This window comes from Photinus pyralis, unplaced genomic scaffold (genome assembly GCF_008802855.1).
Source record: "Photinus pyralis isolate 1611_PpyrPB1 unplaced genomic scaffold, Ppyr1.3 Ppyr1.4_LG4, whole genome shotgun sequence".
Taxonomy (NCBI): domain Eukaryota; kingdom Metazoa; phylum Arthropoda; class Insecta; order Coleoptera; family Lampyridae; genus Photinus; species Photinus pyralis.
Genome location: NW_022170511.1, coordinates 27289710 through 27316028, shown reverse-complemented (window position 1 = coordinate 27316028; position 26319 = coordinate 27289710). Strand labels below are relative to the sequence as shown.

Genomic DNA, 26319 nt, shown 5'->3' with positions numbered 1-26319 from the left:
GCAGCTTGCAGCTTGCTATTTTCTCGCAGGAAACAATTCTCTTGAGAGCTAATTTTTCTTTGTCACATTGTTCTTCATTTTTTTCTATACAGGGTGTCCAACGAAGCCTTGGATTAATTTTGTTTTTTGTAGCATCAAAAATATGCGCGAGTAGTTGGCACTTATTGTTTTAGTGATGTCGGTAGGAGTTCTATTCGTGGCAACCCGTCGAGCCGACTGCTACAGAGATTTGAAAGTGGTCATACAGTACCTACATGGACCATCAATTGCAAATAAGATATGGCCAAAGACATCGTCCAGGTGTGGGAGTTGCAGGGTAAACCGAATTTACACGCCCCGAGTACATGGTATCACGGTATTTACAGGACTTTAGTTTATTATGAAAGCATAGGGCTAATAGTAAAGGCCGATTCAGAGTTCCGTAACGGTAATAAGCGGTAAGAGGTAACGATAAGAAACAAGTTAAAAAGTAATCGTAAACGATTTACATAAAGCGCATTTCCACTTGCATTCATTTCCCATTTGTAAGATGCAACTTCTGTTAAAATCGTAAAAATCCGGCCACACATATGAAAGATAGCGTTGCACATGGGCAATCCATTGTTGACGTGCTACTTCAATTTCAGTTTATGAGAAGAATTTCATTTCAATGCTTTTCTAAATAAGAAAGTTGAAACTGCGCATGCGCAAACCTAAATTTTGAAACTAATGTTAGATTTTCCTTTGTTCCAAGCGCCTAAATATCAAATTTCACTTAAATGCTTCCATAGATAAAAAGGTTGGCACTGCGCATGTGCAAAATAAAATTTTGAAACTGGCGCTAGATTTTCCTTTATTCCAAGCACCTATGTATCAAATTTCATTTAAATACTTTTATAATTAAAAAAGTTTGCAATTCGGTTTATAAATGGTCGAGATGCGAAAAGGGCACTGTGAATTTTGAATCGATTCGACTCAACTTTTGGCATTGGTATTATATATTCCTTCCTTGGTACAAGACTCGACACCATAACGAACCAAATAGCGAAAAAAGTAGAACAATAGCTCTTAAGATAAAGAACTAGTAGCGTCGCAAAACGAGAGGACGGACGGACAAAGTGGCCACAATAGCGCATTTTTTTTTATTTTTGTGGAAATGCGCTAATAAGAAAAATAAACATTTAAATTATAATGGTGACATTCAGAGTTTTTCCGTAAGATGCAAGACGTAAGTAGTAAACCTCTTAGAAATGGATTACCTATTTCATTTCATACCTTATCTCTTACGGAATCATGTTTTGTTTATTAGGATGAGAAGGTATATTCGACCGTTAAACCTTTGTGTTGAAGGTGTATTAACACTAGAAGCGCTATGATTATGATGTCACTATCCATATTCGTTTATCTACGACGTCTATGAAAAGCAAAATAACCTTTGGTACTACAATCTCAAACGTCAGTTTGACAACATATGACGCAAACGGTCTTCTCTTACCTCTTACGGATTTACGTTACCGCTTATTTCTTATTTCGTACCTCGTACCGCTACGGAACTCTGAATCGGCCTTAAGGCTCTATAAAGATAGGTAAGCAAACCGCCATTTTGGTGAAGATTTCATAGATCTTGACATCTCATCCCATAGAAGTATGTGTAAAAAGTTAGTTCATTTTTCATTTCGTTTTCATTTTCAGGTGCATCATTACGTACGAAGACATCTATACGCGGTGCACACGGGTTTGTTTTCCACAAACTTTTCAAATCGTTTGCAAGCGACCCCCCGTTGTTTTCCTTGAGCTTTTCTTTTGAGAACCCACTTTCCCTTTCATTCTTGGGCAAGATGACTTTACATGACCATCTTTCCCCACAAGAATAACACCTCATATTTTTCTTGAAAAATGTCCTTTTTCCATTATCCTTAGTAACTAAGGTAGTTTGGTCATTTACCGATTCATTTCTTAAAGTACGTCTAGCACTTTCTTCAAGTAAGATTTAACTTCATCTGATTTCATGTTTTCCAAGCCATGGGTAATTGGAGTGATCAGCGCTTCATATTCTAAATTAACGCCATTCAGCATCACAAAAGCTATCCATTTATCTTCAATGATTTCTCCAATATGAGCCAGTTGCTGAATTGTTGATAAAATATGACTCAGATATTCTTCCACCGATCTTGTTTAGGTAATGTCAAACAATTTTCTTGTTAATTGAAACACTCGACTCATACTTTTTCCTTCATAAAACTGATTGAAGATTATTCCATGCCTCTTTTGCATTTGTTGCATTACATACGTGGATATAGCAACAATGTCTAATAGTGAGACATATTTTTGCAAGTGCCCTGTTGTCCTTATCCTTATCAATCGTTTCCAATGTATCACTAACTTGGTTCCGCAATCCCTCAAGCATTAGACACATTTTCATTTAAAATTTCCAAGAACCATAATTGGATTGCCCTCTAATTTTTCAAAGCTGGTACGGAAGTAGAAACCGTTACAGCATTTGTTGCGGTCGTCATTATATTGCACTATTATCGCATTCAAAGACTAACCCCAATATAACTTCACAATATTATTACTTGCTGGGCCCATAATCTGTTGAAGATTCGTGGATATAAACTGTGAAGTATTTAAATTAAAAGAAGAGTAGGGGCATAGTTAAAACGTATAAAGTACCTATTAACTTTTTGGAGTTGCGTATCAACGAAGTGCGTCCTTTTTTAAAGGGAGAAGTATTAAAGATGTTCCCATCCCGGCATATAAAAATGAATTATTAATTTTTGGGCTTGTTAGATTCCTATCACAGTTTCATAAAGACGTGGTCGAAAACTTGGAACAAAACCCGGTAACGGTGCTTTTAACTGGATAAGGAAGCGTTCACTCTAATCATAGAGATCGGGAGCAGTAGCAAAAATTTCCAGCTGGAAGCGAGAGATGATTTGGGGGTAAGCCTAATTCGTTTTTGCGAAGCTCTTAAACAAAATTTGCGTACGGTTTTTTTTTTCTCCGACTTCTTGAATTCAGAACAATTATTTTTATTTTTGTGTTCCCATCGCCGTTTGGTGTATAGGTAGTTACGAAAACATTTTCCCTTTAAGCGTTGAGTTTTCACTCAACGCTTTAAGAGACTGCGTTTAAAAAATACACAAAAGAGGGCGCGGGACTAAAATTCATACTTGGAAACTTAAAAACTAGCGCACCAGCACCAGTCATAATTCCATTTGAATAAATTTGCCGGGAACCTAAATTCTTAGCACCTGGCTATTTGACGGCAATTCACTTCAATCGAAGGAACGAATTTCAACCCTTCTAGAAGTTGCAAAAAAATACCGATCGAAGTACGTAGGTACAGGTGGTTGGTTACAGACTAATTTTCCTTCGACGTCACAGGCGTCTATGGGCATAATACTGAAGCATTGAACTCATTGAGTTAGAAAACTAATTCTAACTCAATGATTGAACTATATACTCTGTAACTGGAACGGCATCGTCCGTAATAAGCCGTTGCCAGGGGCCGTGGCGAATTTTTGTGAGAGAGAGAGATGGGTAGAGGTAGGTATCCCTTACCTTGTTCCACTCATGTGGGCTTATGGGATGGTTTATACTACGTCTTACATTTTGCTTATTTTTGTCTAAAATAAGTTATTAAGAGATTTGCAAGAATGGTCGTGAATTATGTTGCATATACGTGCAATCATTTTTATAATAAAAATTCAAATATTCAATTTCATGGGTACGTTTTGATAACATTTTTCAACCTCGACGCGCCCATTTAATATTTTTGCGCATGACGGCATTTGCATCGCTCAGATTTCTTTACTAATGTATACCTCACACTCATTTATACTGTCCTTATGAATGATAATTCTTCTTTCCCACTGTTTAATACTAATTCAATGATTCCACTCGCTAGAGAGGATCATATGAAGAAAAGCGTTAAAGCCACCAAAACATATAAAGCCGTTTTGACTTACTAATTTGAATATGCTTTATTATTTAATTTTTTACTCAACATTATTACCTATTGATACTGCTCACTAATGGGGCGAAAAATACCTTTAAGGATTGATTTTTTTATTTATTACCGATTCCTTCGGCCTACAATGAACGTACATTAGGAGGCGTCAAAGTGTAAAGATAAAATATAAAAGCATAGGTACACATATCACACAGGTATATCACAAAAGTTAGAGTAGAAAATATCACGGTTTGCATTTTCTACATCCATATCCATCCACATATGCTTTAATGGTGTAGAAGCAGTTACAGTTGAAAAACTTTTTTATTTCCATACGAAATATTCCGAAGGATTTGCAGGTCTTGAGTTTTTTTGGGGTCATGTTATAAAAGTGAGTTCCGGAAAATATGGGAGACCTTTTGTAGAAGGTGTAATTCTGACCAAATATAACTCGGCGTACGTTTCATCTTGGAAGAAACTTGGGTTACATAAGTAGCGCAATTAACCCTCTGGTCCAATTACCGTGGTTAGATGCGCCAGAAACCTTTCGCTGCTCATCAACGAAATTTGCACTTATGCACTACTCAAGCCGCTAACTGTGGATGTTCCAATGGGTATTTGTCCTGAATTCTTCTATACTGTCGATGGCACCACCAACACTACAACTTGTGTTTTTTTTTATAGTTACGTTGGATGTGTCAAGGTATAGTTCCGAAAACAAAGGATCCATCGGGCTGCGCTGCGGTGACCACTACGAGTAAATTGAATTTTTGCTCTTAAAGTAACCATGATTCTTTAAACTCATTTTATTCTGAAAAAAAGTGCTTTTTTAGATTTACTTTTACCTCGACGCCAATTGTAATATATTAGGTACCTCCTTGCTAATATATTATGTAAAGGGTACGTTACAAACGAACACAACCAATGTTTATAACTTTATTTTACGTTAATAAGTAAATGGAATGCGTCGAGCCACCATGAATGACATTAATTGACATTATACTTGTAACTTCAAGAATCAAGTATGTGAGTGTGTGAGTGAGAAATGGCGCAGTTTACCACATTATTAAGTATATATTTTAAGATATTCCATTAACAAATCGATATTGGCTCTTATAAAAGCATCGGCAAGCATTTATCTTTATCTTTCTAAGGCCCCAACCTCCCAGTTTATGTACTTATCTGTATTTTTAACCAAATACGAGTGATCGGTCCTGCATATGCAATACAAAACAACGTGCCAGACAAGGATGAGAATACCTACGTTATGCTGGTTGCCTAAAATCATTGCGGCACGCGATTTTGGCGCTCGATGCCGTTCCAGTTACAGAGTACCTATATAGTTCAATGTACTGAAGTATCTTTTTCCCAGCCTGAAATACTACGGCAGTTAATATTTTCCAACATTACATCAAAATCAGACATGGATGGCCTCACGTTCGGTTGATATTGAAGGTGCAACTTTGTTTTTGAATTGTACTTAATTAATAAAAATCACTGTTTAACCAAGATTTATTTGCAGTATTTTCAACAATATACAGTACTAACTAGTATCACAATTTTTGAAATTCAAAACAGACTGTTATAGATCTAAATAAGCAGAGTTTGAAATCCAATTCATATGAGACCGCAGTTTTGTATATGTTACATAGATGCCTGAATCTCCAGAAGTAATTTCACTGGTTATCCCGATTAAATACCATCTATCGTCTGATAACGCAAAGAGGCCACTACCAACGATGGGTGTCATACTGGTATCTACAAATGAATAAAATAAATTCGCAAGATTAGTACCACTGACTTCATCAGTAATGACCATCATCAACTGATAGTACAATGGTGACATGGTACCTATCTGCAGTGATGCAGTTGAGGTACTGTTTGCAAACCCAAAGTACCTTTTAATTTAATGCAGTGTTTATCATAGGTCAAAAATGCGCGGACATTTTTGGACTTTAGAAAGTATTCGCATACGTCATGGTCTACATAGAGGGCTTCCAGGAGTTTCATCGCCGGATTTAATCCCGGTGGCCATACCCCAATCTTCAACACGAGACTATTTTCCTGTAACAGACATTTTTAATCAAAAAGTAATTGTCTACATTATAGTAATATCCACTTCTAACACCGCATCGGTAATTGCATTATCCCAATCCAAACATGCTAGCGGGTACTTTTTTAGTTTCTTGCCATCACCTAATTTGACAATAGCAATGTTATCGATATATCGTCCGACGAAACCGTTGTACTTTTTGGGCTTCACCACTTCGTTCCCAAAAATCTGGAAGAGGTGCTATAAAATAAAATTTTGCATGATTTGTATTTGGGTACCTGTCTCATTTCGATAGAATTGTTGGTCTGATGCGATGCCCATTGTTTGTATTTATGGCCTATAGTTAAAAACAATTTTTCTTTTCTAAATTCGAGTGTAGTGTCATCGTAAAAGCAACTTGCGGCTGTAATTTGCTAAAATCATTACATATATTTGGAAATATAAGGCAAACTTTGATGATTGATGTGTGCAGGTACTGGAGGACGATTTCTGACCTCCAGATTATCCTATTATCACTCCATGATACCTATATGATTTTGATAAAAGGGAAGTAATTTTCATATTGTGATACGTTGGACAAATTTGGGGCATATGAATGTCTAATGATAAGCTTTCCAAGAGCATATACTTACATGAAAGTACGAGACCTTCGGATATTAAAGTTCCGGAACAAATCAGTTTGGGTTCTCCTCCCGCTTTCGATTGATAAATATTGATTGTCCATGGAAAAACTTCCTCTCGCGAAGATTTAATCCTTCCGCATTCTAACAACGCATACTAATTTTAAGGTGTAAATCAAACGTACATGCGCGTTTACCTTTTGTTGACGACGATAATACGAGCAAATTTAAACAAATATAGCACCAGATAAACACAAACATCTCTAACAATTTAAGATGCGCTTGTCAATGAAGTTAAAATGTGTAAAGATTAAAACTTACTAACACCGTAACTGGTTTGGTTTTGTAGGTCTATTTATTAACTGGTTTTTCCAAGGAAAGTGAAGTCAATCTACCTAATTTGATATTTATGAAAGAAAACGGTCATTGGCGGTCAATAAATTATGGCAGGGGACTAATACTATAAGAAATAAAAAATAGGAGTAATCAGGGACAATTCTTATGAAGTGTAGGTACCTACACTGTAATATAAAATATGATTTAATTTTGGAACGCAATACAACATAATTAAGCATTCTTGAAGTACCACACCTTAGCTAGTGCAATGGCATTATTAATGTATCTATTTAATGAATTAAAAAATTTTTCCTTGAGGCTGGAAACGCACCGGATGCAACATTTTGTTTCGCAACATACCGCAACTTTGCGAGCGACGCGCTTCCTTCAAAATCAACCGCAACACGGGCTTGAAACGTTGCGAAACAAAAAGGTGATGTTGCAATAATTTGCCTACAACATTCGGTGCGGAAAGACAATTCTGTTAATTTTCTTCTTTTTTTCGTGAAGTGAAGTGAACAAATAGTTATACATTATGGGCAAAAAAGCAGAGTCAATCCTATGATGTTCCTCTTTGCGTTTATTGGGTCAACTCAACACCTATGGCCTTTTTCTCCATCTACCATTTTACCTTTTAGAGGAATAACCATATTATATTAATAATCGAAAATGTACATTCAAACACACGTCTGTCTGTTTCAAAGAAACGCATATTGCACTGACTTCACGCGCAACAATATATATCGCAACGTTGCGAAACAAACTGTTGCAGCCGGTGCGTTTCCGGTCTTAGGAGAGTTGTTCTAACATCGTGAATTTCCTTCTAATAGATATGAATTATTTATCTAGAATGGGTATCCGTATCGATGGTGTTGTTGCGAATATTCGCATCCGCATCCGCAATTGCGGAACTTCCGATATTGGACATTCGCATCCTCAGCCGCATTCGCAGTTGACATTGTGGATGTTCAAGTTCATGCATCAGACGCAGATGTAGCGGCAGCGCAGGGCGCGTCGCGACAATCAGTTAAAATATGTGAGTGGGGCCGGCGAGTGACGCACGCTTGTTTCTTGTAAGGTCAGGCCGTAACTCAATGATAGCGTGTCATATATAACCATAACTTGATTCATATTTCATAATACTCAGCCATATAAACTTAAGAAAATTCCGCGTTCACATCCGCTTCCGCGGATGTCAAAATATCTGCATCCGCAACATCCTTGGTACCGAACGTCGTCTACATTTTTGTTTTAAGAACAAAAAAATGGATGGTTTACTATTTTGCCCAACATTCTGGGCAGAGTAGGTGCGCGTGTACTTTTGCACCACTTTCCTTTGTGAGAATAGGATATCGACAACCCTTGGAAAAAGTACTAAAATTTTAGTCTTGAAAAAGGTTAGTGGGTGTAATTGTAAAAAAATACGCAGTTAAAAATAATGGCATTGAGGTTTGGAAGCATATTCGCAATATAACAATAGTTATTTATATAACAAGAGCGCGAAGTTTAATTTCGCGCATTGAGACTGAAGGTATTTTGACGAGGCGAAGCCGAGTTAAAATATCAGTCAAATGCGCGAAATAACTTCGCGCTAGCGTTATATGCAATATTTTTTCTACAACTGAACCGATTGTTAATTAAATTTGCTGTTTAAGTTCAACTTTGTCACGTGCGCGAAATACTTTTTTTTCACTGTTGACGATTTTGCGCACGTTGTCAAGAGCAACGTTACTTATTAATTAACCGTTTAAAAATCTAGTACTTCGCGTTTCGAAATCCGTCAGAAAATGACAGGTTTTTTTGACAGTTGTAGAAAAAATTATTTATTCTTACGCGATCATATTTTGCACATTCCTTTGTGACGTTTTGGTAAAATGGTAAAAAAAGCAAAATGTTGTAGTCCGCTTTTTAGGTGAATTTTTGACAGAAAAAATTCCCTTGCGTGATGGTTTTGTCCGTCCGTCTGTTTCTCTCGTCTAACTTGAGAACGGAAAGAGCCAGCGGTGTCAAACCTGCTCCAAATGAGTTCTACTGTGCACGCAGGTATAATTTGCCGTTTTCATGGCGGGCCATAGCAAAACTATTATTTGAAAATAAGTACAATGGATTTAGGTATCATTTTTAATTAGGCATTACCTTTAAATTTGCATCCAAATACCTGTAATTAGTAAAAATAAGTAAAAAGGTAAGTAAGTAACGATGGTTTTATTCAATTATGATATGAACCATGGAATACACGACAAAATTCCATACCCAATGCCACATTACATAATTAGTCAACTCATTACGCAAATTAGACCCGCTCTTGTTTTGCACGCAGACCAATGGCGTATCAAACAGTGCCAAGTCAATAAGTAATATTACGTATGGATGGTTATTTAGGAATTTAGAAATTTTAATCACTGATCATACCTACCTCTACGCGCTAGAATGTGCATAAGCGTATTTTTATTGAATAAGTACCTACTTTGGGCCTTTGGGGCGTTCACTATAAGTGTACTTGTAACTACCTACTTACATGTATAGACTGTTAATATGTAAAGTACTATACGATCAAAAAAGAGTTACTGTCGAGTCACCTTTAAAATTTTTGTTTACAAGGGAAATCATACTTAACTTGAATTTCCAACGGCGACTCCACGTCAATTCTTTTTTGTTCGCCCGTTATGTTCTAAAAGCGTTGACTCAAAACACAGAAAGAAATAGGTAGGTATTTCTTGTTAATGATTAGTAGGCATTTATGATATATTTGATACATATAAGGAGTGAGGGGGTGCCACTGAGTTTTTAGTGACCCAATTTGAAGTTACGCCACTGGTTTTAACTACCTGCTAAATCCAAATCATTAATTTCGTTTTTAAATTTTAATACATGATGTTGAATGAAAACATAATTATAGCTATAAATCATAAGTGGTCATTTGCATGTTAACAAAGGAAATAATGGCAATTTCTACTTCTGAGTAATTAAGTTTCCGCCAAGGTAACATTCTGTACGAGACCAGTGGCGGATCTCCTAAAAAGGGGAACTTTTACATTGAAAGGACGGTCATAATTCATAAATGAATATTTTAGACAATTCCCATCTTTAAGCATATTTTATCTCAATATTGTATTTAAATGCTTACTTCATCCTGAAGATTTAAAATTAAGAAATATTTTGCCTGATTTTTTTATACCGACTTTATCTGAAATTTTCATAAAATTGCTTATTGATCAGTGTGACATCCGCAACATCAGTGGCGTAGTATTCACAATTGACGCCTTTAAAATTGTGCCCATTCGTAAAGTTAAAAGCGACTGTTTCGGTGAAATTATGGTCACTTTTAACTTTTAACAAGAATAAATTGTATTAGGAAGGTTTAGAGTTTCATTACTACAATCACAGATATTACGTAACGTATATCCACAGCTTACTTAGTAAGTAAGCTGTGGTATATCTGTGTTACAATATTCCATTCAACCCCATTTTGAGAAACGATAGATAAGAAGGTACAGTAAAAAAACATTTATGCAATCTTTCAAAAGTATGTCACTATATACACACCAAAACCGAAACCTCGCTACTATTTGCATTTGTGTACCGCGAGACACGAAAAAGAGCGCCATCTATACGGCCCGCTGTGGAATGACGAAAAATAGTAAGGAGTAAATTAATTACATTACAAAGGCTATTTAATATCTAAGATAGGTATGTAAATGTAATATTACTAAATTTAACATTATCATTTATCCAGAACAATAACAATAACAAAGCACGTAAAACCATTAATAAATTCAGCATTCCAAAACAATATGCTAAGGAACATTATAATTTAAGCTTCTGAACTGCGGTTGTTGTGGTTACACGAGTCATGCAAAGAATGACGCATGCTGTATATCACTTTCTCAATAAACGACATGATTCAACTAAGTGACTCACTCTGTAGCTAAGTTAACCTATACAAGTTCAAGGTTTATTTTGGTTGTTTAAATAATTACTGTGGTTTGTTATGAAAACCTGATCATAATTTATATTAAAGTACAATGCATGAAGCGTATCAAGTCTCCCAATTACTCAAATTAACTGTCCAAATTGAGTCTATAACGGCCTACGGTTAATTAAATTCATTACTACGAACAGCCTTACATTATGCCATATTTTTAGATGAAAATTTGCTTGTTGGAACACGACAAGGGCACCTGTTTATGTATAGAGTTGTCTCTACCTCTGATGACAAATACGACGTAGAATTAATGAGGTATAATAAAACCTTCAGCAAAAAGCCAATACAGCAGCTCGATGTTATTCCTGAACAACATTTGCTAGTCAGTTTAATTGGTAAAACTGAAGGCCCTAACTGTCGAATATTAACATGTTCTTGTAGATAACGTTATACAGGTTCACGACATCAATGGAAGTCAATTTCCAATTGTGCACCAAGCGACTGGCACCAAGGGTGCTAATATTTTTACAATTGATTCACAGGTTTGTCTTTCTTAAATCATTACATTTGTGTCATACTTTTTTGGTGTAGATCAAGACGTCTATGACTGGCGAGAAAAGCTTGTTCGCACGATTGTGTGTTGCAGTGAAAAGGAAGTTGCAACTTTACTACTGGAAAAATAACGAATTTTTGAAATTAATTGATGACATTTCTTTAAATGATGTTCCCCGTGCGCTTGGATGGTGTCAAGAGACTTTGTGTGTGGGGTTTCGTGGGGAGTACTCTCTTTTTGAGGTAACATCTGATGGCACTTTGATGTGTAGCAAAGCTTTATTGTAATGTGTTGCCTAACATCAAAGTAGCTGTGCCTCAAAAAATGCACATTGTCTACTTAAAACATTTTCATTGTACATTGTTGTGGAAAATGAGATGAAGTTTGGCAACATTGCTATGACATCCGTTTTGCTTCATCCAATTAAGTGGTGCCCCCTGTGCGGATTATTGCACAATAATACAAGAGGGCTCAATCTCTTTACATACAAAATAAGTTTATTGTACTTTTCTTCCCTTGTCGTTTATGCTAAGCTTTGTCTTCCATTCCTTTCTTCTTTATCTTGGTTTATTTAGTTAATAATTATTATTCATATGACAGTTATCGGGAGAAAAACAAGATCTCTTTCCAACAAGCAGCAGTAAATCCATCGATCCGTGCATAATGAAAGTATCTGATACTATTTTTGCATTGGGCCGAGAAACACAGACGGTTCTTGTTAATGTTAAAGGTGATGCCGAAAAGACGAAAGCGTTACGTTGGTCTGACATACCGATCGCGATGTCGTGGGATGAACCGTACACGATCGGAGTACTTCCTGAATCCATTGAGGTAAGGCTGGTCAGTGAATGGAGACTGTTTGTAATGTTTTGTTAGGTCCAAACTTTTGAACCGGGTGGATTGGTGCAAATCTTGGATAATTTACCGAAAGCTCGACTGGTGTCGCATTGCAAACAGGGGTTGGTTTATATTGCTTCAGTTAGTCAAGTGTGGTGTCTTCATGGCGTTGATATATCGAAACAACGTGAAATGCTTCTGAAGGATAAACAGTTTCAGTTAGCACTCACACTAACGGTAGGTTTTTTTCAGGTTGATCCTTGCGGCAGTGTTTTTTATTTCCTTTTTTATATAAGATTTTTTTGTGTCTGCAAGTATTTTTTCCCGGAATGGGTTTCTATTTGATATCTACATCTGTACATTATTAATGGTTTCTTGAAATATCTCTTAGTTTTTCTATGTGTGATCAACGTATGCCGTCTTAACACTCCCCCCCCCTCCCCCTCCATTATAAGTCAATTTAAACAAATATGCATATTTTTTCTTTTGTGATGCCTATCCAGCTCCAAATGTCTCTGTTATAACAAACAAACAAACGCACCTTTTCATTTTGCGTCACAATTAATACAATAATTGTTGTACCCTTAGATCATACATATTAACTTATATGATCTAACAAGATACGAAGAATCGTATACGATTTTCAATAGGGGAATTTTTTGCCATTCTGCTCGCATTCAGAAACCAGACATTAAATTCGGCTCATGTTCAATATCACGAATCCTTGAACTTGTGAAAATAGATTGGGAAAAATTCCCCTAAAAACTGTCCTATAATCCCCCCTATATTACGCAAAAGACCCCTCTCCCCTCGTTTAATTTGACCCCAATTATTAAACCCTTGTCATTATAGAAAGTTTCTAATGAAACGGAAGAGGATAAATGCGAAAAAATTCACCAAATTCAAACACTGTTAGCTTACGACTTGTTCGCGAATAAAGAGTTTACGAAGAGCATGAAGGAATTTCTAAAGCTCGACACGGATCCGTATGATGTAATTCGTTTGTTCCCCGATTTGCTGCCCCAACAAACTGGCGTTCCGGAAACGCAGGATGTGTCCGAAAAACTTACCGAGCGCGAATTGGAAGACGGTCTTTTAGCTCTAATTGAATACTTGACGGAAGTGCGTCATAAATTGCAGAACGAACCCAAAGTAGTAGTAGTTAAACTGAAGCGTTGAACAAACATTTCTCTATCCGTTTTTTAGCCGAACGTTAACGCCAGCGGTAATTTAAACGAGAAAGCGAACTGTAGTAAATCGACTCAGCAGCTATTGCAAATAATAGACACCACCCTACTGAAGTGTTACCTCCAAACGAATGACGCCTTGGTGGCGCCCTTACTGAGATTAAATCATTGCCATCTTGCTGAGACTGAGCGCACTTTAAAGAAGCATGGAAAATTGAACGAATTAATCATCCTTTACCAAACGAAAGGGCAACATCGACGTGCGCTCGAGCTGCTGCAACGGGAAAAAACTGTCGACAAAACCGTTACATACCTACAGCAACTCGGCGCCGACAATATGGGCCTAATATTGGAGTTTTCAGATTGGGTACTCAAAGAATCTCCGGAGGATGGGCTCAAAGTGAGTGTTTTGGTTTACAAGCAATAAATATTCGCCTTAGATCTTTACAGAGGACTTGGTGGAGGTGGAGACTTTGCCTCGGCCGCGTGTTTTGGATTGCCTATTAAGATCGCATCCGTCGTTAGTCATTCCGTATTTGGAACACGTAGTTTTAACGTGGTGCGATAAGAATCCCTTATTTCACAATGCCCTCGTGCATCAGTATCGCGAGCAAGCTATGGCTGATGATCCCATAGCACTCCGTGTACAAAAGAAATTGCTGGATTTTCTCGAAACCTCCCAGTATTATACGCCTGATACTGTTTTAATACATTTTCCTTTGGATAAGTTGCTGGAAGAAAGAGCTGTGATTTTAGGGAGGCTCGGTAAGCACGAGCAAGCGTTGTTTATTTATGTGCGTGTTTTGGGAGATGTTACACGTGCCGTTTCTTACTGTGGCAAAGTGTTTGAATCGTCCGCAAAGAATGTGGGAGAGGAGGTAGTATTCGAAGGAAATCTACCATTTTATGATTTTTCATTCTAGGTGTATGTTTCTTTAATAAAATTGATACTCGATCCTAATTCGGCACCCAACTCATTCCCCCAGACCTGCCTTTCACCGGTTACGGCTCAACCTAACTTAGAACAAGCATTACAGTTGCTCGAGGAGTTTGGTTCCAGAGTCAATCCGTTATCAGTGTTAGCTGTAATTCCTGATTCTGTGCATATTTCCAGGATATACAAGTTCCTACAAATGGCACTTCATAAGGCAGTCGAGGATCGTAGACATGTGCAATTACTGAAGGGATTACTCTACGCCGAATATTTACAATGTCTTGAGGCCAGGTTACATTTGCAAAGTCAAAGTGTACACATCACCGACTTGAATGTATGCCCAGTTTGTAAAAAGAGATTTGGTAATCAAAGGTATAGAAATGTGCAAATCTAGATTAATTTTTAATGATTTTGTTTTAGTGCATTTGTTCGTTATCCTAATGGTGAAGTTGTTCATTATTCTTGTCAAGACCGAAAATTGTGATGTCATTTTTTACCAAATATATCAACGCTTTTATCTGTCTAGCTAGATAATACCTAATTGTTATTACATATATTATACTGAATAATAGGGTGTCATTGATTTTCATTTTCATTCTCAACATTGAAATACTGAGTCCGTAGCCCTTATTTAAACTCGGTTATAATATATGAGCCAACGAGATAGACCTGTAAGTTTCCAGAATTTAACAACTGATAATTAATTATTCCAGTATTGAAACTACTCGGAAAGATGCCTCATTCAACAATATAGTATATCCCTCAATTCACAATAGCATAATTGGAGAGATTAGATTTTTCCAGGCCTTCGTAAGTAGGAATCGTCTCGCCGCGTGGATTAGGTGCTGGTATTAGGACTCGTTCTGCAAGTTTTACCTGCACAGGCCTTTCGATTACAATGAATAAATTCTTCGGTCTGCCTTAAATCGACTCATTCACATTTTTGTGCTTGCTGGTTTCAATCAATACCTGATCATAAGCGTCCGCAAAATGGAAGACGTGATCCGATATATAATAGGATTGTATCTACGTTATAAATTTACTTAAAGATAATGCTTTTATAACTTTTTGATTTATTCAGTATTCCTTTTAAACAGATCACCCTGTATCTTTCAAACTATTTTTTTGTTTAGTGAAGTTACAAACTATATGGTTGGCAGCGATTTTTTTGTTGGTAAACAAAAATCAGCTGCAATTATTTTGATTCGACGTTCGTAAATGTTTAATAACAGGAAAAATTTCCGTATATTTTTCCATTTAAGGTAAGTACAACTTTTTTAATTTATAAAAAAACAGCAGGGACGCTTGGACATTACTCATTCCAAAGAAATTTCTTTGTTATAAAATCTTGGGAAAGTCCCCTTCCTGTTAACCTCAGCGTTATTTTAATACAGCTGACCTGTTTTCTGTTATATTTTAGTACGCTCAGGGTTGTAACACAAAACAGTAGACAAATTGCTTCACAATGAATTCCGATGACAATGGTAGCGAGAATCCTGTTCCCAACGAAAGTGGCACATCGAGAGTAAGAACGCAAAGCGAATGTTCGGCGGCAAGTGACGATGGGGCTAATGCACATTCCGGAAAAAGGTAAGCAATGCTTTGGCAAGCAAACTGTAAGAAGTAGTGGTAGGCAACGAACAACATCCCAACAATTCATGGTGGCTAGTGGTTTAACGGCTGCGTCTCCTCCAAAATTTGTCTCGTTAGAAGACATAATGAAAGCGGCAAACGGAATGAAAGATATGGCTCTTGTACATCAAATAGCAGTCGATAAAGATTTTCGATTGGAACGTGCCGAACCTCCACCGAATACTGTGGAAAAAGTTGTCAGGGACACGATGCATCGGGCGTTTTGGGATATATTAAAAGAGGAATTAGCCGAAGATCCCCCCAATTACACACGGGTAACTAACCATATTTCGGGACAGTTCAGAAATTATCACCAATTTTCTAGGCGTTTACTTTGTTGGAAAATATCAAAGATGGTTTGTATGGGGTGCTGCTGTTACCTCAGCATATAAAAATTAAGCAGCAAATTCAGGAGATTTTGGATTCTGATCTTATTAAGCAACAGGCGGAAAATGGTGCTTTAGACTTTAATGCAAGTCATCCCTGTGTTTTTGCGTGTTTCATAATTTTTTACACTTTTAGCATTACGCCCAGTATGTTATATCCATAATGGAAAAGCTTTGCGCGCCGATTCGTGATGAAAAAATTAAACAACTTAAAGAAACAGTTGACGTTATTGAAATCTTTAAAGGAATTTTGGAAGTATTTGCAATGTGGATTTAATTATCTCTCATTATATTCGAATGATTTTAGACTTTAGATTTAATGGCGCTGGATATGGCAAACTTCACAATTGAAATGGTGCGACCTGACATTATAGCTCATAGTGTTGAATTAGAACGAAAAAAGTTTGCTGATTACCTTGCTGTGCAACCAGGTGAGGCCATTTAATTAGTTGTTTCTATTTGAATTGTATGAATTGAATGCAACCTGTGTACTATACTGCATAGATGGCGCTGTGCTTGAAGACAAGCACACACAGGAAAATATAAAACGGCACCAAATTATTGTAAAGTAGAATTTTTTCATAAAACTTCGCAAACCTATTATTAGATTCTCGTCCTGAATTAGAAGGATCAATCCAATATTGCCGATATATCTGCTTTCGCAATAACCCCTCCGCCTCAAGCGCACAAACCATCTTTAACAATAATTGAGACATGACACTACTTAGACAGCCAAAATATAGCAAAAACGCATCCCGTTAGACCGGAATAGTGTGACAAGTAGATCTCATCCTGTCAAACCGCATCCGTTTTAGCGGGAGCGGTAAAAACGCATAGTGTGACACCACACTTAATTAACCATATTTAGAGGCTGTCCAGAAATTATCACCAATTTTCTAGGCGTTCACCTTGCTGGAAAATATCAAAAATGGTTTGTTTGGCATACTGTTGTATGTGGATGTGCAAACCATCGTTAACAGCCGAATTGCCTGCTTAATATAAAGTGTGTCCCTCAATTGTTTAGTTGTTTGTTCCAAGACAAAAAATTTTCTTAATTGATTTTTGAGCTTTTGGGATCAGCCTTGTTTGGTTGGAAACTAAACTGTTACATACTAATTGTAGTTTTGAAAAATCATGGGTACCTTTGAAATTTTCAAAAAAGGTTTTTTAAAAATTCCAGTAAAGTGCTCTTTGGGGACAAGATACGCACAAATGTTATTAAGAAAAGTTGTTCAGAATGAAAAACTGAGTAAAAGTGCCTATTTTGATTTTTTAACTGGATTTTTTGAGAATTTAAATATCAAAGTGTTACTATGGGTTTCAAATTTGCTACATGATAGATAGATAGATAGATAGATACAGTCAAGTCCGTCTATAACGAACCCGTTTATAGCGAACTCCCGGCTATAACGAACTTTTTTGAGGATTTGTACTTTGGCCATCGAATTTGCGTCTTTTCTTATATTGCGAACCTTGGATATAGCGAACCTGTTTCTAAGACAAGTAAGGGTTCGTTATAGCCGGACTTGATTGTACTTTTATTTCCACGTTCATCATTGTATACACAAAAACAGACAAAAAATAACAATATGTTCTAAAAAAAAATAATAATAAACTAAAACAAGTAAATAAGACTAGATGAATCGCAGATAGGTACCTCATTAAACAATTACTGTTGTGTTGAGGTTACCATCACTTAAAAAAACCAAGTTAATATTAATTCCAAATGCACTACATAAATTAAACGGAGAAAAAAGAACTTAAAAATTGCAGTATAATAATGATATCAGTGGCGAGAGATTTATAGACTACTGTAACGGTGTAATGAAAGTTAAACTTTAGATAAGAAAATGATACGCCTATTAACCTATCTTCTTGTTATCATAGTAAAAATCAAGCAAGATGGAGACAAAGGCAAAGAGTTATACCTACAAAGAATACACTATTTAAAGATTAACAAAAAAGAAAGAGAAAAATAAACAAATAAATAAATGGTGTACCTATTGTAAAAAAACTGTTACTAACCACGATTTTAAATTATTTGTAAATTTCGTACATATTCTTATACTAGATATGTGGCTTGGTAATTTATTAAATAAATATGGTGCACAGTATGTATAAAAATGCTTATAGGCCGCAATGTTTGGCTTAGGAGTCCACACAAGGTTCTTAGATTTTAATCTGTTTGAGTGAACGTTATAATTGCCCTCTATGTGACCACTCCTAAGGTAGAACATTCTTAAAACACGAAACACATACATGTATCTTAATGGCAGTATTTTTAATGAAACAAATAAGGGAAATGACGAATGTAACATTGACACACCAGAAATCATTTGAATTATTTTTTTCTGAGCAACAAGTAATGGTTTTATGGACGACAAATATGTACCGCCCCACACGCATATACCGTACTGCAACTTAGAGTTTATCAGTGAGTAATAAACGTTCCTCAAGATAGGTTGCGGACAGATAAATTTTAACAAATAGAATTTTCTCATTGCCATATACATATAACGCTTTAACGCATTGATGTGAGGTTTCCAATTGCAACAGTTATCCAGGGTAATACCAAGATATTTTATAGTTTCAACTTGTTCAATTTTTACACACCTTTCGCAGTATGGCTGCTCATAAGATAAACAATTTTGACATTTAAAATAAATATTAATACTACTTTTTGAGTGACGTCTTAGAGAAAACTGTAGAAGCTTGGTTTTGGTGCTTAACACCATTTTGTTGTAATTGAACCACAACCTTAACTTATCTAAATCGGCCTGCATCGAATGTTGCAACTGTTCCGGGGCTTGTGCCGAGTAACACAGAGCAGTATCATCTGCAAAGCAAGTTAAACTTCCGCGGAGGTGCACACAGGTCATTGATGTAAATAAGGAATAAAATTGGACCAAGAACTGATCCTTGAGGAACACCAGAAACATTCCGCAATGATTTACTTACTGCTCCCTTATAGCGTACAGATTGTGTCCGATTTTGTAGATAGCTCTTAAACCATTCTAACGAAATACCCCGAATACCTACAGTCCATAATTTATGTAACAAAATATCGTGATCCACAGAATCAAACGCTTAGTGATATCAATGACAATCCTGCTAACATATTGTCGCTTATTAAGTCCATCAAAAACCATTGAACAAAAATTTAATAACGCATCTTCAGTATGTTGATCTTCCCTCTCGAAAACCATATTGATTTCCGACTACTAGTTTTAAAAAGTTTAGCAAACGTTTTTTCATGAGTTTTTCAAAAATTTTAGCAAATACAGAAAGAAATGAAATTGGCCTATAATTATTCATGTTTGTAACATCGCCCTTTTTGTGCAGTGGGATCACTAGTGCTTTTTTGAGTGGATCCGGAAATTTACCAGTTTCTACACTAGAATTAAAAAAATCAGAAATGATTGGCGAAATGATATCGCTGACATTTTTCACAGTATTCACCGATATACCATCAATTCCCGGACTTTTATTACATTTTAGGGCTTTTATGACACTTTCTACCTCCTGTCTACAAGTGGAGCTACAGAAGAAAGATTTCTCAACCGATGTAGTTGGAAATAGATGGTAGTACTCGGCACTGTTTGTAAATGACAAGTTGGAGGATTCGCGGATTTTTTCAACTACAGAAACAAAAAACCATTGAAAGCTTCTGAAGCATCTTCAGGTTCGGTGACTACAAGGCCATCAGTAGATACAATGTATTCCGTTTCGCATTTTACTTTATTATCCCCCAAAACATCGTTAAGAACGACCCACTGCTTTCTTACATCATTTTTATATTTTTCAAACAGATTAAAATAGTACACTCTTTTTTGTAATGCCATATCTTGCTTGAGTTTATTTGAATAAGATGTAAAAAAACGAGCAAGTTGTTCGTCATTATTTCTCCTGTTAAATTTTTTGTATAATAAGTTTCTAAATTTTTGTCGCTTGCAAAGGTCTACCGTCATCCAGTCTTTAATAAGTGTATGTTTTGAAGTTATTGCGTAAGTATAACATGCCCTATCTATATTCGATTTTAAAATACCTAAGAATAAGTCAAACGCTACGGACACTTCACCCTGATCATATACACAGGACCAGTCAATGACATGCAGAAAATTTCTTAGCAGTGTTTTATCAGTTTTCACCTTGTACCTAAACATTTCTTTGAAACCTCAAGCATTAATTCACATATTACAATATCATGATCACTTCTACCGGAATGAATAACATAACTTCTGTATTTGATATTATCCCTACTTCTTAAATAAATATGATCTAAACAACTATCTCCCCTAGTGGGCAAATTTATCAACTGACTAAACCCATGACTAGCCATTGTACTTTGATACTGCTCAACCTGAGGGGATGTCTTTAATATACATAAATTCATATCACCAATGATCACCAAATTCCTGTCTTTATTTACATTTAATAGGATATTTAACTCATCTAAGAACAGCGCAACGGTGTGTCTATGCGGGCGATAAAGTGCGATAACAGAAAGTGATAAACCACATTCTGTGTCAATGGTAATTTTAAGAGCATCTGCAGAAAGGACATTGGTAATAAAATTAATCCTCGCTTTAAACATAGATAAAACGTAAACAATTACACCGCCTGCTCTTTCGATTTCATTACACTTACTAAACGTAGTGTATCCGTTTATATATTTATATATTGGTCCTCTGTATATCGAAGGAAATTTAACTGGAGATACTTACCTAACATGCTACAAAATACCGTCGAGCCTCTCATCACTCATGAAATAGAGAATCAAATAAATCCAATTGACGGAAACATGAATTTGATGGAAGATTTCATACATTTTCAACAAGATGGGGCTCCTCCTCATTACTCTATGGCTGTTCGTGAATTTTTAGATGAGAAATTTCCGGGACAGTGGATAGGACGAAGAGGTCCTATAGAATGGCCAGCACGATCTCCAGATCTGACACCATTGGATTTCTTTCTTTGGGGTCATTTAAAATCGGTTGTGTACAAAACTGAACCAGCTTCCATAAATGATCTTCGCTACCGGATAGTCAGGGAGTGCCGTTCACTTTCCAGGGAAGTGTTTAAAATGTTAGAAATGAATTTGAAAACCGTTTGTGGTATTGTTTAGAACAAAACGGTGAACATTTTATTAAATAAAAGTTGTTTATTTGCGGAATTCAAATTTTAGTGTAATAAATTGTGAATGGGCAGTTTAAATGTACCAGTGTATGGTATTTCTGAAAAGCATTTTTTAAGAGCTTTCCAATGGTGTATCACAAGCAGTGGCGGCTCGTGTGTTACAAATACAGAGGTTCTGCAATTCCCGGATTCACGGAGACGCTCGTCTCATCATGTCCTCGCAGTGCCAATTCAAACATTCCACAAATTTATATGTAGTCAATCACTTTAGTGAGACAAAACCATAGAGGAAACAAAACACACCGATTTTGCCATTTCTTCCTTAATTTTTTTAAATATTTACCCAATAGACAGAATCTAGTTGTTCTCTTATATTTACTGTGCCTAGTAAAGCGTGTTATCTGTTATGTAAATAGGGTCGGCATGTTTCCTTATTTTTTGACTCAAATGTGTTAATTATCGGTGACTCCAATTTGTGTACTGTACACGATTTATTTCCGCCAAAAAGTGCGCACGGGAAAGAGAAGAGTGCATTTTTCTTATGGCTCCCACATATCGATTCGTTTCTTAAGTACATACAATTCGCGATTAAATTGCCTTTTATATACTGTTTATCACTCGAGCCTTTCTTTTTCAATGAAAATATAGGGGAAATGGACGTCCGTCTTGTTTTAATTTATTTTTTTTCGTAGGTGTTGTTTATAAACTTTTTAACATTTAATAAACTAGGAATGACATCAAATTCTAAAGGTAAGTTCATAGCTCTCCGTTCATACGTTTCCGTTTGTCCGTTAGCCAATCAGAAGACAGCAAATTTTTAAATCGTACGTCGTCCGTTTACGACGGAAAAGTTGGTTGAAGTTGAACATTTACGTTTCCGTTGGTCCGTTTTTAACAAGAGTGAGGTTATGTTTGGTATGTTAACAGCGTTCGCCTATTCGTTCTTCACGGTAATAATCAGATAGCAATGTGTTCTTACTTTCGTACCATTTTCACATACTGAAAATCACGAAGGGTACAGTACAAAATAAAATTTAGGTTATGGTTATACTTGCAAATGTACAATGTGGACGGATTGCTATGAACCTTAACAAAACGTACTATCCGTTTGACGGATCAACGCAACGGATGAACGGAGAGCTATGAACCCACCTTAATGCGAATATTAAAATAAACAAAAAAAATAGGTAGGTATAAACAAGTATAACAGTACGCGAAAACTTTAAACTTGATCCGCAAGTAACAATTCTCACCGAGAACCGAGCTGGGGCTGCATCAGATGCAGTTCAAAATCTCGTTAAAGCTACACACTAAAAACAACCTCCGCGTGTGTCGCGAGGTGAGGGGAAACCTTGAATTTGGAGCGCAGCACCTTCTCGTATCGCACTGCTAAGTTTATATAGTCTAGTGCGCGAAGACTCATCGTTTACTGTGCTGGGAAACTATGCCACCTTTTAACTTCGGCGCTTGTCGCGCTTTGTTTGATTATTATAGGTTTAACTATAAAGCTTATTTTTTTAATTATTCTGGTGGTTCTGCAGCTCTGCAGCCCTTATACACCAGCCGCCACTGACACAAGTGATACGTCACAATTCAAAATTTAGGCATGGGGGTGGCGGGGGGTATGAGGTTGAAGTTGGTTCCTTCTTTATATGACCATTTTGGTTCCCCCTCGATTCTACTGAAACGGTTTTGGCCATTTTGTGATACCTCTAATATAAAAAACGATATCGCCTTGAAAGTTTTAAAAGTGTCACCCTGTATGATAAAAGTCCACTTCAGAACCAAATATCCAAATTTCTGACAAAATGATTACATCAGGTAACTTACGTAGTGAGTGTAAGTGAACAAGGAACGAATTGAAGTTTTCACTCAGACTTCGAATATTTTGGTGTAATAAAACAAAATTATTATTATTACAATTTGAATTGAATTCAACAAAAGAGTCATTCATTTTTTAAACAATAATTCCCAAATACGAAACACATCCATAATTAATTAAAAAACCACACAAATTATTACGTGAAAATAGAAAGAAAATAGTTTTTACTAATATTACCAATCACAATTTTTCAATAACGTCCAACGAGCAAATTTTTATAGCTGGATCGCCTTGCTGTTTTCTTATAAATATATTTCCATTTCGGACCCAAAGATAGTTATAGTTTTTGTCCTTTTGTATTTGACGAGCCAATGAGAACACCTTTCTTCTTGTAGGAGAGAGACTTTCATTAATATACATCGGAGAAGATGGATGTTGAAATCCTAGATGCTCGGTTGAAAAATTTCTTTTAGTTCTTCTCTTCTGTAGCAAGTTCAGCTTATCTTCTCTACGTACAAACTTGACGATGATGGATGCAGGTTGATTGGAATCCTTTTTTTTGCCTAATCTGTGGCATACATCTATGTCTCTGCGCGTCAACGGTAGGTCCAGAGCTGCCCCATCTTTTGTTACCAGTGCATAAACGTCTTCATTTTTCTCTTCCGGTAGACCTTGTATTTCCACCGTATTAGCTCGGGTATATTGTTCCGGTTCTTGTACTCTCGTTTCGAGGTCCATTACCCGTTGTTTTAAATTAACATTTTCTTGGCGAAGACTGTCTATTATCTCCATGTTTTTGATAAGATTGTCCAAGATACTTTTTTGATCATCAATCTTACTATGTACAAAGTCAAACGCCCTACTTATCTCCTGCTCCATTCGCTTCCTGTCATCTTTAGCTTCTTCCAACATCACTATAATTTGTGATAAATCCGGGGTGACCGATTCTGTTGAGGGAACAGTCATGATACTTATACGTCTAGTTCGAGCGCAAGGTGGACATCGCCATATAAGGTTATCCTCGAGAATACATTTTATATCCTCCTTTGTCAGATCTACGCAATTTCCATGGCAGCTTTTTTTTACATTCGCAACAAGTGATTTTGATTTTACTCTGCGTTGTTGGTTCTTGACACACCGTACAATCTGACATGATAATACCGCAAAAGAAACAAGTTTTGGGTATCAAGAAAATTCCGGCACCAGAGATAACTAAACTTTCACTTTCACTTTTATTAAAATTGTAGAAACTGTTATGAATCTTATCACATTTACTAGATAGGTAAAATATTAAACACCTTAAATAATAACCGATTAGGAACACCGCGGATGAAACTTAAACGATTCGCCACAAACGTCTACTTTCTGCGAAGGCCCGTGCATTTCTGGTCATTTTTGAACAGTTTTTTTAAGTAACATTTTTTTGAATTTCCTGAAAAAATGCACTGAAAAAATACAAATAAAAAATCAAAGTAGGCTTAGAACTTTGAAATTTTGCAGGTTGTGCATATCTTGTCCCCAAAGAGTATTGGTACGCTAAAAAACTTTTTTTAAAAAGTTTTTTAACAAGAGACGACCAGCATACCATTGATAGCAGATAATACAATTAAATTTGCATAGTTAATAATCTAAAGCAACGTGTAATGCAAAATGCAGTGACCTATCTTCTCTTTTGTTCCCAATTTTATTTTTTAAAATGACAAAAAATGAAACTTCCAGATGGTTTACAACATACACGTACATGGCTATTAAAGCACTTGGCCAACCATGATGGGAATCCGAACGATCGAGATCCTACCGCTTTTGTCCGTAATCTAACCAAGCAAGTGTTCGCCGAAGCCTGTATTGAACTTTTAGAATGGAACGGTTTGAACCCCTATCCTGAGGTGAGTTGTCAGTGCAAGCAAAATAGGTTTTGACTTTTAATTAACAGACGTTTTTATTGGACGAAGGACGACTATCGGTTTTGGAGTTATCTCTGAACCGAGTGATTCTAATCGGTACCATTTTATTAGTAAGCTGCAGCAATGTGAGTTCCGACCTGCAGTCCCTCGCCTCCTTTAAAGACAATATTAAGCAACACGCTTCGATTTTACTGCAGTCTGTTAGTTCGGAAAAGTAAGTTCTTTTGAGACGACACTTTAACTGAAGCTTTCCGTGCAGAGAACTACCCGAGGCGCTTTCGAACATCGCAGTTCAGGTTGTGACGGATATTAAACAAGCGCAGGAAGCTCACGGCTTACTGGAGTTAAGCGACGAGTCAGAAAAATTATTGAAAGACCAGTTACTCGCGATTGCGAACAGTGATCATAGGATCCGGCAGTTAGTTCGTAAGTGGTTTTCAACCTTTACTTACCATAAAAAATTGCTTTTTTTAAGGGCAAAGAGTGAAGGATTTTCTCCTGCAGATCATTTTATCGTCTACTGCGGCTCTTCAGAAAGTGCCTTCCGGTTTAGCGTCTTTACAAAAGGAGTTAACTAACATCGCAGGACAGTTCCTAAGAATTGTTTCCCATAATAGCACAGTTTTTTGCATTTATTATACCGATATTGTCGCTAACGCATTGTCTATCACTGTGTAATGAATTTTTGTAACCGGTGATTGATATAATTATTGAACACATTCACATTTTGATACTAATGGTACTGTTTATAACATTTTATATTGTGGTAGGTGTAAAATTGTATTTAATTGTGATACTAATTACCAAAAAGGAGAAGCTAGCAAAACTTGTTAATTTTGGAATAAAAATTCTTTATCTTTGTAACATCACCAGCTTGTTAGCTTGTAATAAAGTTTAGAAAGGGTGTGACTCATTTGTTAGTGTAAGTACTGCTATCAAAGTTATTGATAGAATGGCGAATTGCAATCGAAACTGGTATTTGTGGGTAGTTAAATCTGAATTTCTGAAGGAAAGTATGAGTATGTCAACATTAAGTTCGAGAGCGGCATATTTTCAAAAA

At 36.3% G+C, this 26319-nt stretch overlaps 3 protein-coding genes across 4 annotated transcripts; 2 read left to right on the top strand and 1 right to left on the bottom strand.

Moving 5' to 3' along the window:
- Window positions 1-5428: 5428 nt before the first annotated feature.
- Window positions 5429-6964, bottom strand: LOC116169792. The gene is made up of 6 exons (XM_031485965.1): window positions 6805-6964; window positions 6620-6751; window positions 6266-6390; window positions 6054-6215; window positions 5833-5998; window positions 5429-5692 (listed from the first exon to the last, which is right to left on the bottom strand). The coding sequence occupies exons 1-6, from the start codon at window positions 6866-6868 to the stop codon at window positions 5517-5519; spliced, it is 825 nt and encodes a 274-aa protein (XP_031341825.1). The 5' UTR covers window positions 6869-6964; the 3' UTR covers window positions 5429-5516.
- Window positions 6965-10855: 3891 nt separating this feature from the next.
- On the top strand, window positions 10856-14962 carry LOC116167839 (vam6/Vps39-like protein). Its single transcript, XM_031483389.1, has 11 exons — window positions 10856-11038; window positions 11090-11263; window positions 11310-11410; window positions 11460-11663; window positions 12022-12252; window positions 12298-12495; window positions 13111-13413; window positions 13465-13845; window positions 13886-14323; window positions 14369-14751; window positions 14800-14962. The coding sequence occupies exons 1-11, from the start codon at window positions 10969-10971 to the stop codon at window positions 14861-14863; spliced, it is 2547 nt and encodes an 848-aa protein (XP_031339249.1). The 5' UTR covers window positions 10856-10968; the 3' UTR covers window positions 14864-14962.
- A 574-nt stretch (window positions 14963-15536) lies between these two features.
- On the top strand, window positions 15537-26174 carry LOC116167838 (T-complex protein 11-like protein 1). 2 transcript variants are annotated; one of them, XM_031483387.1, is made up of 10 exons: window positions 15537-15641; window positions 15800-15969; window positions 16013-16286; window positions 16337-16483; window positions 16534-16653; window positions 16705-16828; window positions 25075-25241; window positions 25289-25473; window positions 25519-25685; window positions 25735-26174. In XM_031483387.1, exons 2-10 carry the CDS (start codon window positions 15845-15847, stop codon window positions 25935-25937), a joined length of 1512 nt encoding a protein of 503 aa, XP_031339247.1. In that variant the 5' UTR covers window positions 15537-15641; window positions 15800-15844; the 3' UTR covers window positions 25938-26174. The 2 variants fall into 2 exon arrangements, with proteins under 2 accessions (XP_031339247.1, XP_031339246.1); XM_031483386.1 differs by having other exon boundaries at window positions 16007-16286.
- The last annotated feature ends 145 nt before the right edge of the window (window positions 26175-26319 follow it).